The sequence below is a fragment of the Hevea brasiliensis genome, chromosome 18, assembly GCF_030052815.1.
Source record: "Hevea brasiliensis isolate MT/VB/25A 57/8 chromosome 18, ASM3005281v1, whole genome shotgun sequence".
In the NCBI taxonomy this organism is placed as follows: Eukaryota; Viridiplantae; Streptophyta; class Magnoliopsida; order Malpighiales; family Euphorbiaceae; genus Hevea; species Hevea brasiliensis.
In genome coordinates this window covers 39,678,644-39,696,567 of record NC_079510.1, presented here as the reverse complement: position 1 = coordinate 39,696,567, position 17,924 = coordinate 39,678,644, and the positions used below count along the sequence as shown (strand labels likewise).

The 17,924-nt window shown below is 35.1% G+C and overlaps 2 protein-coding genes across 2 annotated transcripts; one reads left to right on the top strand and one right to left on the bottom strand.

Moving 5' to 3' along the window:
* The first annotated feature begins 348 nt into the window (after positions 1 to 348).
* Positions 349 to 1,389, top strand: LOC110648855 (putative fasciclin-like arabinogalactan protein 20). The gene has a single exon (XM_021803216.2). The coding sequence runs from the start codon at positions 349 to 351 to the stop codon at positions 1,387 to 1,389; it is 1,041 nt and encodes a 346-aa protein (XP_021658908.2).
* Positions 1,390 to 9,500: 8,111 nt separating this feature from the next.
* LOC110648854 (uncharacterized) lies at positions 9,501 to 15,068 on the bottom strand. Its single transcript, XM_021803215.2, has 13 exons — positions 14,618 to 15,068; positions 14,349 to 14,490; positions 14,063 to 14,199; positions 13,728 to 13,929; positions 13,402 to 13,634; positions 13,166 to 13,277; positions 12,942 to 13,086; positions 12,358 to 12,503; positions 12,048 to 12,220; positions 11,509 to 11,898; positions 11,365 to 11,420; positions 10,975 to 11,177; positions 9,501 to 10,893 (listed from the first exon to the last, which is right to left on the bottom strand). Exons 1-13 carry the CDS (start codon positions 14,825 to 14,827, stop codon positions 9,587 to 9,589), a joined length of 3,456 nt encoding a protein of 1,151 aa, XP_021658907.2. The 5' UTR covers positions 14,828 to 15,068; the 3' UTR covers positions 9,501 to 9,586.
* Positions 15,069 to 17,924: the final 2,856 nt, after the last annotated feature.

Sequence of the window (17,924 nt, the reverse complement as noted above, 5' to 3'; positions counted from 1 at the left end):
TTAATAAATTGGATAAAATTATAATTAATTTTAAATTTAGATCCCACTTACCTAAATTAAAAGAAAAAAAGATTAGAAGCTTCCTTTTTTATGTAATTAGGCCTTAATTAAAATAAAATTTTTATTTTATATAATTATTAAGAAGAAAAAATTTGGGTTAATAATACTAAATTAATGCGAAAGAAGAATCAAGGAAACTTGAACCAGAAATTTATGTGTTAGCGGTTAGCATTTCCACAACTAACTACGAACACCGTTACATTTGCCGCCAAAAGCTTGCCTCAGCAGCTTTGCTCTGAAAAACAGAAGCAAGAAAACCAAGAACATCTTTTGACAGCTCTTTCTTCCATGGCATTCTTGCTCATGCTTTTTCTCTTTATCCTTTTTATCTCTTGTTCTTATGCTCTTGCATCTTCTACTACTGCCTTTCTCAATGCCTTGGACCTCCTCTCATCCTCTGGATATCTCTCCATGGCATTAACCCTTCAAATCATTTCCAAATCTCTCAATCTTGATTCATCGGCTGCAACAATATTTGCTCCATGTGACCATGCTTTTGTAAGATCTGGCCAACCTTCCATTCTTAAGCTCCAATATCACATTTCACCAATGAGACTCACCAGGGATGGCCTCAATGCTCTTCCTATTGGCACAAGAATACCCACGTTGTTGCCAAATCATTCCTTGGTTGTTACATCTTCTTCTTGCGCCACTTTCAACACCAAGTTGTCCATTAATGGTGTTTCGATCCAAGAATTGGCCATTCTTGATAATAGGTCTGTGGTAATATATGGGATCAATCATTTCTTTAATGATTCTTTCGAGATTCCTCTTAATTTGGCACCAGCAATGGGTCCTAGTTCGATGACTGGTTTTAGTAATGAGTCCGAGAATGGATCATCTGTGCTTGGCGTTGATTCTTTTCGTCCCGCTTCAGAATTTCTAGTTTCTAGAGGTTATTCAATAATGGCCACATTTCTTGATTTGCAGCTGTTCGGGTTTAGGAATGAAACCAGATTGACAATTTTCACTCCAACTGATGAAGCAATTGAAGCATATGCGAGGAATATTAATGATTACTCGTTCATATTTCGAGGACATGTTGTTCCTGGATTGTTTTCATGGCAGGATCTGGTTTGGTTAAATGATGGAACAAGTTTGCAAACTTTTGCTGGAGGGTTTGTGATCAATGTTACTAGGTCTGGTGATGTGGTTGCTCCAAATGGGGTTTTAGTTATTTTTCCAGACATGTACTACAGTGAGGGGCTGATCATGCATGGCCTTAATGGGTTGCTTATGAAGCAGGAGAAGTTAGGAGATTCATTCTCAGCACTGAATGGGGAAGATAATCTTAATCAACCTGATTATGGTGAAAATGGAGCACTATGAATGAGCCGGTTCTTGGATGTAGCATTTGTGCACTTCTCTCTTAACATCTTGTTTACCTGCACCATCATGGGTACACGAACCATTTTCTCTGATGCAAGGATGCTGTAATTTTTGCATTAAATCTTGCTTTAACTCTTACTAGATTCAGTCTTTGTATTTCTGTGGTTAGCCACTTCAAAATTCCATCAACTTTTTGCTCATTTGTCTAGCTGATATGAAAGTCCTTCATTTAGTGTCTGCTGCTACCGACATCAATTCATTTCAAGCAGTCAATATGTTTGGCAGTAGAATTCATGTTTATATATACGTGTGGACATGCGTGTCAGAACTCGAACTCTGAGGATGGTAAGGAAATCTGCTCTTGTCACGACCCAAAATTCTGAACCGTGACCGGCGCATGATTTAAGTATTCTTAAATCATGCAAGCCTTATCAGAGTGTCTTGAATGAATATATTGTCACTTACTAATCCCAAAAATAGACAAAATCCAAATAAACAAAATGCTAAATAAACATCATAAATATCCCATAGGTAAAATGCAGAGTCTCTACAGATTTCAATAAAAACTTAAACTGTTCAATAAACTAAACTAATTAATAGCCCGAGAAAACATGAATTCGGGCATACCATGAAAATAAATCAAAGTTGTCCCTCTCCAGAAAATGGACTGAATATTTGGATTAGTTGCAGAATTCTACTGATCTGAAACAGATAACAGAGAGAGAAAAAAAACGTGGTTTGAGCTAGATGCTCAGTGAATGATAATTATAGTACACAACGGAATAGGAACAGGCAGACGCATGATTAATTTCACAATAATTTTCTATTCAATAAAATCATGCTCATGTTGTCAAAATCATTAATAAAATAACTTCATAAAACATATATATAAAAGAAATTCATTCAATAAAAATTTTATGGTAATTACGATTGCACGGTGATGATACCCACATCACCAAAGGCCGGATGGTAAGCGCTACGGATATCAGATACCTTCTTCTTCCTTCACAGATATCAATGCATATGATACTAATGCAAACCATAAACTGCAATGATGCATGACTCGACAATGCAACCTAATACCGTGATAGTCCACACGGCGGGGCCAGATAACAGAAATAGATACTGGGCACAGGTACCAATTTAAAACAGAAAATCAATTTGTACAAATCAATCAAAATCAATAAAAAATTTCAATTAGCATATAATAACTGATAGTGCAATTCCAATAGTGTATTTCAATAGTTTCAGAGAGTCAATAAAATCAAATCACTCTCAAATCAATTCAATAAAATCAAATCAATCTCAAATCAAATCAATCTCAAATCAATTCAGTAACACATCAATAAATTTTATAGTCAAATATCAATCAATATAAATACATTAAAGGCCTGTTCCCGGAATCCTAATAGGTCTAATACAGAGATAGTTGACAAAATCAATTATTTAATCAAAATCGAAATAAAATTCAATAATAATATAAAACTCTAAAAAATCATATATAAAATAATTGTTAAAATATTGATTTAAAATTTTATTTAATAACAAACTTAATGCTAAGAAATTTTAAAAGGGACTAAAACGGTGCCATGTACTATAATTACCACTCACATGAAACCTCCAAAATAATAGTTAGATTCAATAAAAGAGAGACAATTTCAGCTGACAGAATGAATATTTGAATCTCCTACATACCCAAAATATAAAGAAAATATCAAATAATAATAAAATATAATAACTTATATATATATATATATATATATATATATATATATATATATATATATATATATATATAAACGTGAACGGGACGAGGTGAACGGGACGTCGTGGGACGAGAGGCTACATAATAATAATAATAATAATAATAATAATAATAATAATAATAATAATAATAATAATAATAATAATAATAATAATCAATTATTATCCAACAGCAATTATGATTAATCCAATTCAATACTAATGATCAAGGAAATAAATTTCTAGGGTAGTTGTAACAAATCAATGAAAGAAAATAAAATCAAATTCACCAATTATTGAATAAAGAATGGGAATTTTTACCTTGAAAACAGAATCGAATGTGATGAATAAGAAGTAAAAATTTAGGGATTCTCTGTTGAGAGTATTTGATAGAAAAAGGAGGTAACAAACAGGTCTTGAGAGCAAAGTTTAGCAGAAGAGATGATTAGGGTATATATATATATTTCAAGAGTTCTATTAGGTGTAGAATGGGATAAGAGTTATTATTGAACTGGATTGTTCAGATTGCAGATATATATTTAATTTCAAAAATAATATATATATATATATGTATCTAAAAATAAATAAGCAAACCATCCAATAAAATATATATATTTTTTATAAATATATTAAATTATTATTAGCTAATTAAAATAAAATAATAATAAATAATAAATGTATATGGGTTTTCACATACTTCCCCCCTTAAAAAAAAATTCGGTCCCCGAATTTGAATAGACAAAATTCTAACCTGAAGAATCAAATAAGTGAGGATATTTGGCTCGCATTTGGTCTGCCTCCCATGTGGCCTCACTACTTGAGTGATTATGCCACAAGACTTTGACCAAAGCCACTTCCTTAGACCGGAGTTTCCTAATTTGTCGATCTAAAATCTTTACTGGTTGCTCCTCATATGACATATAATCCCTAAATTGCATGGTTTGAGGTTGTAAAACATGAGATGGATCTGGTACATACTTTCTAAGCATAGAAATATGGAAAACTGGATGTACATGTGCAAAACCAGGTGGAAGGGCTAAACGGTAAGCAACTGCTCCAATTCTCTCCAAAATTTCAAATGGACCAACAAAACGAGGGCTAAGCTTCCCTTTCTTCCCAAACCTCATGATTCCTTTCATAGGGGAAACTCTCAGAAATACATGATCACCAATCATAAATTCTACATCTTTACGCTTAGGGTCGGCATAACTTCTCTGTCGACTTTGAGCAGTCAAAAGTCGATCACGAATTAGTCGAACCTTCTCTGAAGTTAATTGTATCAACTCTGGTCTAGTAAGCCTTCTTTCTCCAACTTCATCCCAACAAACCGGTGACCTACACTTTCGACCATATAATGCCTCATATGGAGCCATCTCTATACTTGCCTGATAACTGTTATTATAAGCAAACTCCACTAAAGGCAAATGATGATCCCAACTGCCACCAAAATCCATAACGCATGCACGAAGCATGTCCTCTAATGTCTGTATGGTCCTTTCTGACTGTCCATCCGTCTGAGAGTGAAAAGCAGTACTAAAGTTTACTGGTGTTCCTAAAGCTTCTTGGAATTTCTTCCAAAATCGAGAAGTAAACTGAGTACCACGATCAGAGACAATGAAAACTGGAACTCCATGAAGACTAACAATCTTGTTTATATAGAACTGTGCAAGTTTAGCAAAGTCATATGTAGTCTTCACAGGAAGGAAATGAGCAGATTTTGTCAATCTGTCCACTATCACCCAGATTGCATTGTAACCACCTCGTGTACTAGGTAAACCCACAACAAAGTCCATGGCAATATGCTCCCACTTCCACTCGGGAATAGGCAATGGCTGAAGTAACCCAGATGGTCTCTGATGTTCTGCCTTAACCTGCTGACAAGTCAAACATTTAGCAACAAAGTCTGCAACATCCCTCTTCATGCCACCCCACCAATAATGCTCCCTTAAATCACGGTACATCTTAGTTGAACCTGGGTGTACTGTGTAAGCAGAATGGTGTGCCTCCTCCATGATTTCTCTTCTCAACTCATCAACATTGGGGACACAAAGTCTAGTGCCATAACGAAGAACTCCATCATCATTCAACATGAATCCTTGAGCTTGGCCTTGATGAATATTATCTATAATCTCACACAGCTGAGAATCCCTCTTTTGAGCAGCCTTAATTCGATCAATCAAGATAGGCCTAACTCGAAAATGTGCTAAGAGTGATCCAGCTATGATTTCAAACTCTACTCCCTGATCTAGCAACTCATGTAATTCACCAATCAAAGGCCTCATTTTGGTAGATATATGGGCTAAACTACCAGAAGACTTCCTGCTTAGAGCATCAGCCACTACATTAGCTTTTCCAGGATGATACTGTATAGTGCAGTCATAATCCTTCAGCAATTCTACCCATCTCCTTTGCCTAAGATTAAGATCACGTTGGTCAAATATGTATTTGAGACTTTTGTGGTCAGTGAAGATTTCACAAGTCTCACCATACAGATAGTGCCTCCAGATTTTCAAAGCAAAAATTACTGCAGCCATTTCCAAATCATGAGTTGGATAATTCTGCTCGTGTCTTTTCAACTGACGAGAAGCATATGCAATAACCCGTCCATGATGCATCAAAACACATCCTAAACCAATCATAGAAGCATCACAATATACTACATAACCCCCTGATCCGGATGGAAGGGCTAACACTGGTGCTATAGTTAAGCGAGTCTTAAGCTCCTGAAAACTTTTTTTCACAAGCCTCAGACCACTGAAATTTCACTTTCTTCTGTGTCAACTTAGTTAAAGGTGCTGCAATACGAGAGAAGTCTTGAACAAACCGTCTATAATACCCTGCTAAACCCAAGAAACTTCGAATCTCTGACACAGTTGTGGGTCTAGGCCAATGAAGCACTGCCTCAACTTTCTTCTTATCAATGCACACCCCATCCTTAGATACTGTATGGCCTAGGAAGGCCACACTATCTAACCAAAACTCACATTTTGAGAACTTGGCATATAGCTTGTGTTCTCGTAAGGTCTGAAGGACAATTCTCAAATGCTGTTCATGCTCCTCCTTACTCTTTGAGTACACTAGAATGTCATCGATGAACACTATAACAAATTGATCTAAGAAAGGCTTGAAAACTCTGTTCATGAGATCCATAAAAGGGGCCGGAGCATTGGTAAGACCAAAAGACATTACAAGAAATTCATAGTGTCCATACCTAGTCCTAAAGGCTGTCTTGAGTATGTCTTCTTTCTTGACCCTCAATTGATGATACCCAGATCGAAGATCAATCTTGGAAAAATACTTTGCACCTTGAAGTTGGTCAAACAGGTCATCTATGCGTGGAAAAGGATACTTATTACGCACAGTTACCTTATTCAATTGCCTATAATCAATGCACATTCTCAAAAACCCATCCTTCTTCCATACAAATAACACTGGAGCACCCCATGGAGAAACACTAGGGCGAATAAACCCCTTATCTAGTAGGTCCTGTAGTTGCTCCTTCAACTCCTTAAGTTCTGCGGGTGCCATACGATAAGGTGGTATAGATATGGGCTCAGTTCCAGGAACTAAGTCTATACCAAACTCTACCTCTCGCTCCGGGGGTAAACCTGATAAATCTTCTGGAAACACATCAGGAAACTCCTTAACCACTGCAACATTCTCCAAACCTACACCTTCTACCTGAACATCTCTAACATAAGTTAGATACCCCTTATACCTCTTTCGCAATAATCGTCTAACACTCACTACTGAGATAAAATTACTAGAGGCTATACTGCTGTCTCCCTGAAATTGAAATTCTTCCTCCCCAGGAATTTTAAAGAGTACAACTTTATTATGACAATCCAATGAAACGTGATAAGTGGCTAACCAATCTATGCCTAAAATCTCATCAAACTCAAATATATCTAAAGAAATAAGATCTGTAGCTAATTTCCTATCTCCAATGTGAACTATACATCCCCTATACACCATATCAGTGTCTATTGCGTTCCTCATAGGTGTTCATACAGATAAAGGATACTCTAACAAAGTAGGTGGTATACTAAATATCATGGAAAAGTATGGAGAAACAAAGGAATGGTTTTGCCCCAGTCTTAGCCATAAGCGTCTGTTCAGATGTCTGATTTATAGTTTGAGGTGGTACCTCCCTTGTTGGATCAAGGTTTGCACTATTAAGACCCTTGGCCCTAGCTCTTCTCTTACGTTTAACAGACTCAGGCACCTATTCATTTTAATAAACAAGTATTAAATCTAAAAATGTGAGCCAAATTAAGACAAGTGAAAAAGTATGAAGGACGCAGATATCTAAAGCAATGATAAACTAAAAAGACGTTAAGGATCCTATGCTCCACAAGTTTACTAGACCTCAGCCGTGCTCTAATACCAACTTTGTCACGACCCAAAATTCTAAACCGTGACCGGCGCATAATTTAAGTATTCTTAAATCATGCAAGCCTTATCAGAGTGTCTTGAATGAATATATTGTCACTTACTAATCCCAAAAATAGACAAAATCCAAATAAACAAAATGCTGAATAAACATCATAAATATCCCATAGGTAAACTGCGGAGTCTCTACAGATTTCAATAAAAACTTAAATTGTTCAATAAACTAAACTAATTAATAGCCTGAGAAAACATGAATTCGGGCATACCATGAAAATAAATCAAAGTTGTCCCTCTCCAGAAAATGGATTGAATATTTGGATCAGTTGCAGAATTCTACTGATCTGAAACAAATAACAGAGAGAGAAAAAAAATGTGGTTTGAGCTAGATGCTCAGTGAATGATAATTATAGCACACAACGGAATAGGAACAGGCAGACGCTTGACTAATTTCACAATAATTTTCTATTCAATAAAATCATGCTTATGTTGTCAAAATCATTAATAAAATAACTTCATAAAACATATATATAAAAGAAATTCATTCAATAAAAATTTTATGGTACAGTGCACCAGGATGATGATACCCCACATCACCAAAGGCCAGATGGTAAGCGCGCTACCAGATATCAGATACCTTCCTCCTCCTTCACAGATATCAATGCATATGATACTAATGCAAACCATAAACTGCAATGATGCATGACTCGACAATGCAACCTAATACCGTGATAGTCTACACGGCGGGGCCAGATAACAGAAACAGATACTGGGCACAGGTACCAATTTAAAACAGAAAATCAATTTGTACAAATTAATCAAAATCAATAAAAAATTTCAATTAGCAAATAATAACTGATAGTGCAATTCCAATAGTGTATTTCAATAGTTTCAGAGAGTCAATAAAATCAAATCACTCTCAAATCAATTCAATAAAATCAAATCAATCTCAAATCAAATCAATCTCAAATCAATTCAGTAACACATCAATAAATTTTATAGTCAAATATCAATCAATATAAATACATTAAAGGCCTGTTCCCGGAATCCTAATGGGTCTAATACAGAGATAGTTGACAAAATCAATTATTTAATCAAAATCGAAATAAAATTCAATAATAATATAAAACTATAAAAAATCATATATAAAATAATTGTTAAAATATTGATTTAAAACTTCATTTAATAACAAACTTTACGCTAAGAAATTTTAAAAGGGACTAAAACGGTGTCATGTACTATAATTACCACTCACATGGAACCTCCAAAATAATAGTTAGATTCAATAAAAGAGAGACAATTTCAACTGACAGAATAAATATTTGAATCTCCTACATACCAAAAATATAAAGAAAATATCAGATAATAATAAAATATAATAACTTTTATATATATATATATATATATAAACGTGAACGAGACGTCGTGGGACGAGAGGCTATATGTATATATAATAATAATAATAATAATAATAATAATAATAATAATAATAATAATCAATTATTATCCAACAGTAATTATGATTAATCCAATTCAATAATAATGATCAAGGAAATAAATTTTTAAGGTAGTTGTAATAAATTAATGAAAGAAAATAAAATTAAATTCACCCATTATTGAATAAAGAATGAGAATTTTTACTTTGAAAACAGAATCGAATGTGATGAATAAGAAGTAAAAATTTAGAGATTCTCTGTTGAGAGTATTTGATAGAAAAGGAGGTGATAAATAGGTTTTGAGAGCAAAGTTTAGCAGAAGAGATGATTAGGGTATATATATATATTTCAAGAGTTCTATTAGGTGTAGAATGAAATAAGAGTTATTATTGAACTGGATTGTTCAAATTACAGATATATATTTAATTTCAAAAATAATATATTTATATATCTAAAAATAAATAAGCAGACCATCCAATAAAATATATATATATTTTTATAAATATATATATTTTTTTATAAATATATTAAATTATTGTTAGGTGAAATTTCACGGAGATACTTTGGCCAAGACAGGTATTGATGAACAAGAAGGATGTTTACAGTAAAATGAAACTCATAATTTCACATCAGTGTCTGGTTTTTGAAGTAGAAGCTTGAGGATCATATGAGGTTTCAAGAGAGAAATATTGGTCCCTAAATCTGAAGCTTGTACTCCTACCTTCCTCGCTCTTTGAAACGCCGGAGAAACTAGCCTTCGCTAACTCCCTAAGCTTCTTCAACTCATTCTTCCGCTCCAATTTCAGTTCTTTCAACCGTTTTCCTTCCCCTGCTCTCTGCCCTGTAAGGGTTGCTCCGGCAGTTGGGGAACTTGTTATTTGAGTAACGTCCAGGCCTGGTGGTGAACCAGGACTGAGCACAGGAACCACTGTTGCAGTCATGGCACTGTATGGTTCTGCAATGGCTGCTGTTGTATCTCTTCTTCCAGATTCTATTTCTGGACTTAGAGGAGGGATGGCAGATAGGCCTGTTTTTGGTTGAGAGGAACTAGGGATGATTCTTGACCAGTGCTTTCTTGGAAGGAAAGGCAACACAAGACCCTTAGCAGCAAACTTCAACCCAAGCCTGAAAGAATTCTTCTTTGGCCGAGAGAGTCTTAAAATGAAATTTATCAGGGCATACCACTCATTTATAATTTGAGCAATAAAGGTTAGGAAGAGGAGAGCCAACATTATATATCCCTGAGTTCTTCCTTCAGTTGGATTTAAACTAGTTATAGCAATCGATAAACCAAAAATACCTATTTCACATAACAGAGAAATGCTCTCTACCACATGGACTCCTCTTCTGATGTATGGTCTGAGAGCAAACAGGTAAATGAACTGTAACAGTGTTATTACCAATGCAAAAATGCTTTCCCTTGATGTTTGAGAAGAGCGAGCTCCAGATATTATTCCTAAGCTTACTCTTCTTAAAAGATCAAGAACAATGTAGAAAGATCTAGCACACCCCAAGATTCTTCTGGATAAGGGTACTTCGAATTCTTCATAGCTCTCATCTGAGCTCAGAGCTCTCATTCTTCCTATTCCACTTTGGCCACTTTCAATCCACTTGGGTATGGTTCTTGGGTCATTCTGATCAACAAAGACAAACAAAGGAGGACCCTTTCGATCTTCAAAAAGAATTCTAAACCGTGAAAGGAAAGTTGATGGCGGCCCGTCCCTAAAAAACCATTTTCCAGTTGTTGGCCTCCCAACAAAGAAGAACCACAGCTTTGTATGCCATGACTCTGTTATATCCACATGCCTGATTTCCTTGTACTGAGCAAAACCCCCAGGAAAGATGGCAACTACAAGAAAAAGGCTAACTGATAAAATAAGTGCTGCTGGAATTACCAGCAAAAAAGCGCCAGTGATGATTCCCCACATCGTTTCCCCTGCAAATTTTCGGGGCTTCAGTTCATGAAACTATTGGGAGATGATCAGTCAAATCAGAAGGGACATTTGTAATTTCTTACCTCTCATAACAAACGCTGATGACTGAGAAATACAAGGTAATGTGAGAATTAGAAGCAGAAGCTCAAACCTGGGAACTGAAAGTATCCCGTGAGCTGGTGCTTCTATTCTCCATCTCAGGAAAAGTAATATTAGAACATGAATTATAAGTAAACTGCCTCCTCCCACCCCAAGCCAAAACAAGTTCATCTCCAAGTCTTTCCACCTGTTGCAGAAACATTATCAGAAATATAATTCAACCCAATAAGTAATTTACTAATTAAATTGCTAGTTGCGAACAGCAGTTGCTCTTTCCCATTGCTTTTATTGATATTACAGATCTCTAGCCACGTGCTAATGAAAGTGATTTTTTTTTTTCCAATGAAGTAAAATCAGAATAATTCTGATGTTACCCTTTGTAATTCTCCATTCTCTTCACAACATTGCTTGCAGACAATGGCTCTCCTCTCTGCAGTGCAGATGAATATAGCTGTAATAAAATTTGTCTGAAATAGTAATATTTAACTTAAATGTGATGATAGGTATTAGATACCAACCAAGAAATAAGTGAAATATTCTCTCGAATTGAGTGGTAACCCATATGGTGAACTTTTCATGCTCATATTGTGTTGATGAAGCCAAGGAAAGTTTGGGTCTATATCTGTAAGAAAAGGTAGTTGATCTTGTACTTTGGAAAGATCAGTTGTATTTAGATCAAACTGAGGATTGGCCATTGTGTGGTAAGGAAAGCGAAGGGGTACTATTTGGAGATTTTCTTCAGCCAAATAAAAATGGTTAGGCCATGTTGATGTGCCATCCTTTTTCCATGGAAGCTTTTGACGAGGTATGAGCCACCTCAGACCTTTTATTGTCTCCGAATATTCAATTGGATGGTTATCTGAGAACCAATCTGAGAGAACAAACACTTGAAGATGCCCATACAATCCCTGTGATGAAAAAATTCAAAAATAACTCAAACTGAACCAAAATGATTTTTCAACAAGCTATCATATATAATGAGTAGCATAAAGTTCCAAGTGGAATGATATGTTTTAATAGATTTTGGCACAACTAGCCAAGATTAGCTAATACTTACACGCAGATTCATTGATGGATTGGAAGCAACATTATTTGTATTTCCTGAGGCAAGAGTGCCCATTGAGCCAAGATTTGATGAGGAAAGAGAAAGTGCAGCAGCTGCCAGTGATGTTGCTAATACTCCCACCGTCACAAAGGAGTGTAGTGCCACTGATATTGCAGGGGTTGAGTCTTTTGCCAGGTTAAGAATCAGAAGCAGAAAATTATTGATAATAAAAGCACATAAAAATATTTGGTTAAGAACAATCAAATACATGGACAACAATAAGCACTGCAAGAAAAAAATTGATATAACAAATTGTTCTTACAGTGCTTCACTTGAAGTTGGTTGGAGGCCAAATTTTGATTTCCTGAAATGTCATTTACTTTCCCTGCAGGAATGCTGATGAAGGCCATGTCCGGAGTTGTAGCAAGGACAGTGAATGAGTACAGAGCTCTTGAAAGTTCCTGGAACCTAGATGAAGAGAGTTAAGGCAGTTAAACCGCACTACGAGCTTTTTGTCTAGTCTTCTATGTCTAGGCATTAAGAAATTATAAGACTACTATTGGCAGATGAAATCTAACATAATCAATCATATAACGAAATGATGACTTAGTGTAATTGCCATTATGTTTTTATTTAATTGCAAAATAAAAATGTAATTTATCTAATCTAATATGATGATATTTTTTTATTTTATATTTAGTTTATTTGTTGTGGTACTAATAAGCGAGTGAAAATGGCTAGTTTCAGTTACTAACCAGCTTCGAGTCAAAACTAACAATTTCAATTAGTGAAACAGAAGGCCCAAAATTAGATGGCAGAGAATCAATCGCAACTTAATTACACAGCCTAATGTGTATGCTTGTGAACTGCAGTAAGAACAGCTTTGAGAGCCACATATGCACCTGCCTTGTAAGTTTCCCTCCTTCCACTTCTACCATGGAAGCCTCAAAGCCAAAAACTGGCTTTGTGAACTCAACTATCACATTGATGTTGGATGCCTTTGTCACATTTGGTGAACTGGTACTTAGCCCTACCTGAGGCTTTGTCGAATCTTGAGGAGCACATATGAATTAGTCAAGCTATTAAACAGAATAAATGGGGGAAACTAATCTGGAGATCACAAAGCATACCATAGAGTACTGTAAGCGCTGCAACAGGTGAGACAGAAGTGCCTGTCCTGCCAATTACTAACCCAGCTTCCAGTTCAACAGTGAGGGTTTCAGTCTTTGTTACGTTCCTAAGCTACAATTTTGAAATCTATTATCATTAAAATAACAACCTGATTTTCAAGTATTTCACTGGCAGCTATCAGTAAAGGTGCAGTTCCGATGCCAATATCATTCAAGTTTAAGTATAGGCTGCTTACCTGAAAAACAAATTTACGATTCCCATGATTTCTGATCGGTGATATATTACCATAATTCACATGCAAGGCATTGAGAAGTTCTTCTGTTGAATTCACAATAGGAATGCTGAAATCCAAGAAAATTTTTAAGTCCTCCATTTTGTTAGTTGCCATAACAGTTCTTGGGATTCCATTGATCTCCAATACATATGATGGAACTGGCATCCATAAATCTACCAGCACTGGTCTTCTATCTAAAATCACAATTGAAGTAAAAACAACAAAAGGGATTCGTATGACAACTGATTCAATACACTCAAATAAGGATAATGACAATGGCAACTCACCAAAATGAATAACAGTAATGGAACCATTTGTCCTTTTAAAAGTGTTTCCAGCCTTGTCTGTACAAAAATTATCTGCCATTCGAACAATTACTCGCCCATTTATACTCTCCAACGAAAGAATTATGTCAAGTCTATATTCTATGTTAGGTTTGACCGTGTGAAGTGAAGAAGCTTGAACATAAGCTGGACCCTGTAATAATACCTAGAAAAAGAGAATTCTATCTTTAAGTTAATTAAATTTATATCCTTCTGATTATAAAACGCTGCATGCAGCCTACAGGGTAACTAATAATGTTGCATATATACTTGTAAGTTAAGACTAGAAATCCACTTACATCACAATTTGATGAGTTTACACATTTGAAGCCACCCATTCCAGTGCAAGCTTCACTGAATGTAACATCAACGGTTACTTTTACAGCATTTGTGTAATTCTTTTCGCTAAATATAGTTGCAGTTGGTGGAACTGTGTCTGAAAGATAATTATGAAACAAACAAAATATTTAGGCTCCTATTAAACTTTGGTCTGTTTTCTTGGAAGAGAGAATATATATATAGCTTTAGAATAGCAGTTGCCAAGAAGAACAAAACAATGTAAGAAGTAATTATTGAGTTACTAACCAATGAACCATGAATAAGAAGAAGAGTTTTTCTCTCCATTATGAGTTGTGACCTTGAGAAGAAAACTGTGCTTGTGATTCACAGTTAAGTTCTTCAATACTATAGTATCAGCTGGACATGATCTCAAAGTATAGCCATCAAGCTTTTCAAACATTCAAGTCAAATTTGTCAAGAAGTCAGTAAATACCTCTCATATTAATTAAAGCATTAACCCAAATTTGCTATGTACTTCTCAATTAACGTTCTCATATTAAGCTCAGAAGGATCACCTCACAGGAAATGGAACACCCATTCTTCTTACAAGCATTGGTCCCATCTAGCCTCTGTACTGAGTATCCGAAAACAGCATCAGTGAACCTTGAGTGTTTTGGAGGAGCTTTGTGGAAGTGAATGATAACAGTTGACTCAGCTGAGTCTAATGCACCCACTGCGAATGCTGCAACACAAAAAACTAGTTTAAAAAGCACTAGCAAAACCATTTCAGGAGCTGCATGTACTTCACATTTGAGCAAAAGTAAAAAAAATCAAAGAGGAGAAAGAAGGTAAGTAGATAAGCTTTTGTTTGCAGAGAGAGAAAAAAAATGAGAGCAGTAGGTGAGAGGAGAGGCAGCAAAAGTCTAATGTTCTTTATGGATTTATGTTGGGGAACCAAGGAAAAAGTTCAGGACAACTACCACAACACTATTATTGTCAGTGTAATAACTGCATACTTAAAGATGTTCACATTCCTCATCAACTACCATGGTCAGCTCAAACTTATGTTTTACTTATTATGTGATTTCCTCTTCCCAGTTTGCTTAATAAAGAGAAATCCAAGAACCCTCCACCCGGGGGAACCGAGGATAGGGTCAATTCCAGTATAATTATCTAATTCTATTTTTTTCTTCATCCCTCTTTCTTGTGTTGGTTGCTTAACAAGTATGTAACTTTTGGGTTTATGGGTAGAGCAGATTTTAAGCGGAAGGAATAGGTTAAGGCATTGAGTTGCACAAGAAAAAGGTTACCGGCCGGCCAAGCAGTGCTATTAGGCCTCGTGCAGATCACCATGCAGACCACAGTGCAAGGTGGTGGACCCTGACTATAAAGAGTCGAAATTTATGATCCAAAAACAAAGTGGTCCTCTAAAGATCGATGCTCCCATTTAATGTTTATACACAAGATAACGAATATCCATTCAATTTCAACCTTTCGAGGGACGAAAACAATTAAGCCATTCAATGAAATAAGGGCATTTCCCTATCAAGACAACAAATAACATCAGTTTCAGGAGTAGGATTAAAGCAACGATAACGCAAATCTACAGTCGGTCTACTACTAGGTGCGTATCGCGGAAGGAGACGAGCCAAGGAAGACCCGTGTGAAAAGCAAGCAACCAACCGGGCGTATTATTTAATGGACATAATTAAAGCAATCTATGTATACAAATTCATCTGAAAAAACAATTTCCTGCAAAATCACCTGAGTTAAGCTTCCAAATTGGGGTTCACATGCACCATAAGTTCTCTTCGTTATAAGTCTGTGACTACTGTTTTTTTTTTTAATCTCACCATTTCTCTTGACTAGACATTTACAGAATGTTTAGATGTTTTAATAAGCTGTCAGGAAAAGCGCTAAATCTCCAATAAAAAAAACTAGCCCTTCAGCATGAGAAGATGAGGTGTCCAACTTTTAAATTACTTGAAATTAGTGTGGTTCTGGCAGAAGGGATGAGATCCTCAGCATGCAATCCAAATTTATTATCTTCTGCTACCCTCCAGTCTGATTTAGGTCCCTGAACAGTATTAACCATGAAATTAAATAATTGCATTAATCTATAAAAGCAGTAAGCATGTGTGGAAGAAGGGCCTCAGTCTTTGGCCCTTTCTTGCAAGCTGATGTATATATATATAAATTCTTGATATATTATATTTTAACTAATAGAATCTAAATATCTTATGAAACTGTTAAATTTTAATATATAAATTATTAATAAATAATATATATTTTATATATTATTAATTACAATATATAAAATTAAACTGTTCTAATATTTTTTAAGTAATAATAATTAAATATAAAATAAGTTTAGGTATTAAAAATATCAATATGATTTGATCAAGTTTGCATATGATAATTTTTATAGGCATTTTATCCGTCATCATCTTTAAAGCTAATGTTATGTTCAAAAATAATTATACACATTATCTATATATTTTCAAAGAATCAATATTATATATTCAAAAAATAACTAAATAAGGTATAATTAAAAAAAAAAATTTTGACGGCGCTAATATTTTAAATATTTATTAAGTATATAATAAAAAAATTATAATATTTTATATTATTTATATCATAATATAATAATAAAAAGTAAGAGTCATTAACTAAAATAAAATAATATATATATATATATATATATATATATACAGAGACATGATGACAAAATAAAGATTTGAAGACCCTACATTTTTTTTTTCAATCGCATTACAAATCGGCATCCAAGCAGATACAACGCCCCCTGAAGCGAAGAAGAGCATTTTCGAAGTCTTGGCAAGCCATCAATAATACCGCCCTGGTGATTTCACACAACAACAGCCACTAAACTCTTATCTTCTGAGATCCAAGCTGTATCAGAATTAACTTTAAAAGTCCCCATGAGAGGGAGAGATCACCTAGAATGAGAATCAGACTTAAAGATATAGAAGTAGCTTCTTCCAAGAGACGCTTTAAATGCTGCAACTCATCAAGACTTCGTTTGATTCTCATAGACCCTACATTTCATTAAATACGACTCAAACAGCGAGCAAAATTGAGCCACAGCTATTACCTAACCACAGCCCCTGTTCCGCCCTCTCAGCATCCCCAAAACAATTAATAAAAAGGTTAAGAAGTTTGAATTTAGAAACCTCAAAATGTGAAAGTAAGCATATATATTAAGAAGTGATTAAAATATTCTCATCTGTAAAAGAAATTGTAGCACAATAATACAAACAAGCTTGCCAGTGCTCCATAGCAAGATGGGTTTAAGGGGTCAAGACCTTTGTTTTCCTCTCTTCTGAATTGAAAACGTTAGAAATTCGAAGGTTTCTTCTGGAGATGATAGCTATCTATTAGTTTTTGAGGTTTCTTCTTGGCCATGGTTGATTTTTAAGCCTTGCATGATTATAGTAGAAGCTTCTTCTCTTCTAGTCTCTAACGGATTACTCTGGTTCTGCAAATTCCCGATGTGGTGGTGCTGCGCTCTATTGCTCTCCGGCCGGGTGTATGTTCCGATGGGAAAGGATCATGGGCTTGCAATGATGAGCCTATATTTGGATTTGGATCGTGAATCGGACCTCAAGTTTGGAAATTGTAACCCGCACGATGACTTCCATTCAAGGTCAAGTGCAATTCAAAACTGAGATTTTAGATTTATTACTCCGAGTTGTTATCAGGGTTTGTTCTTATTGAATAAAAATAGCCGCAAATGCTTCACTTCCAGCACCACTAGTATTCAAAGAAGGAGAGCTACAGTTGCCCCAAAAAATAAATATATTTGGGCTTTTAAAAAAATATTAGGCCTTATATTTATCCTGACCGCTGCTAAAAGTTATCGGG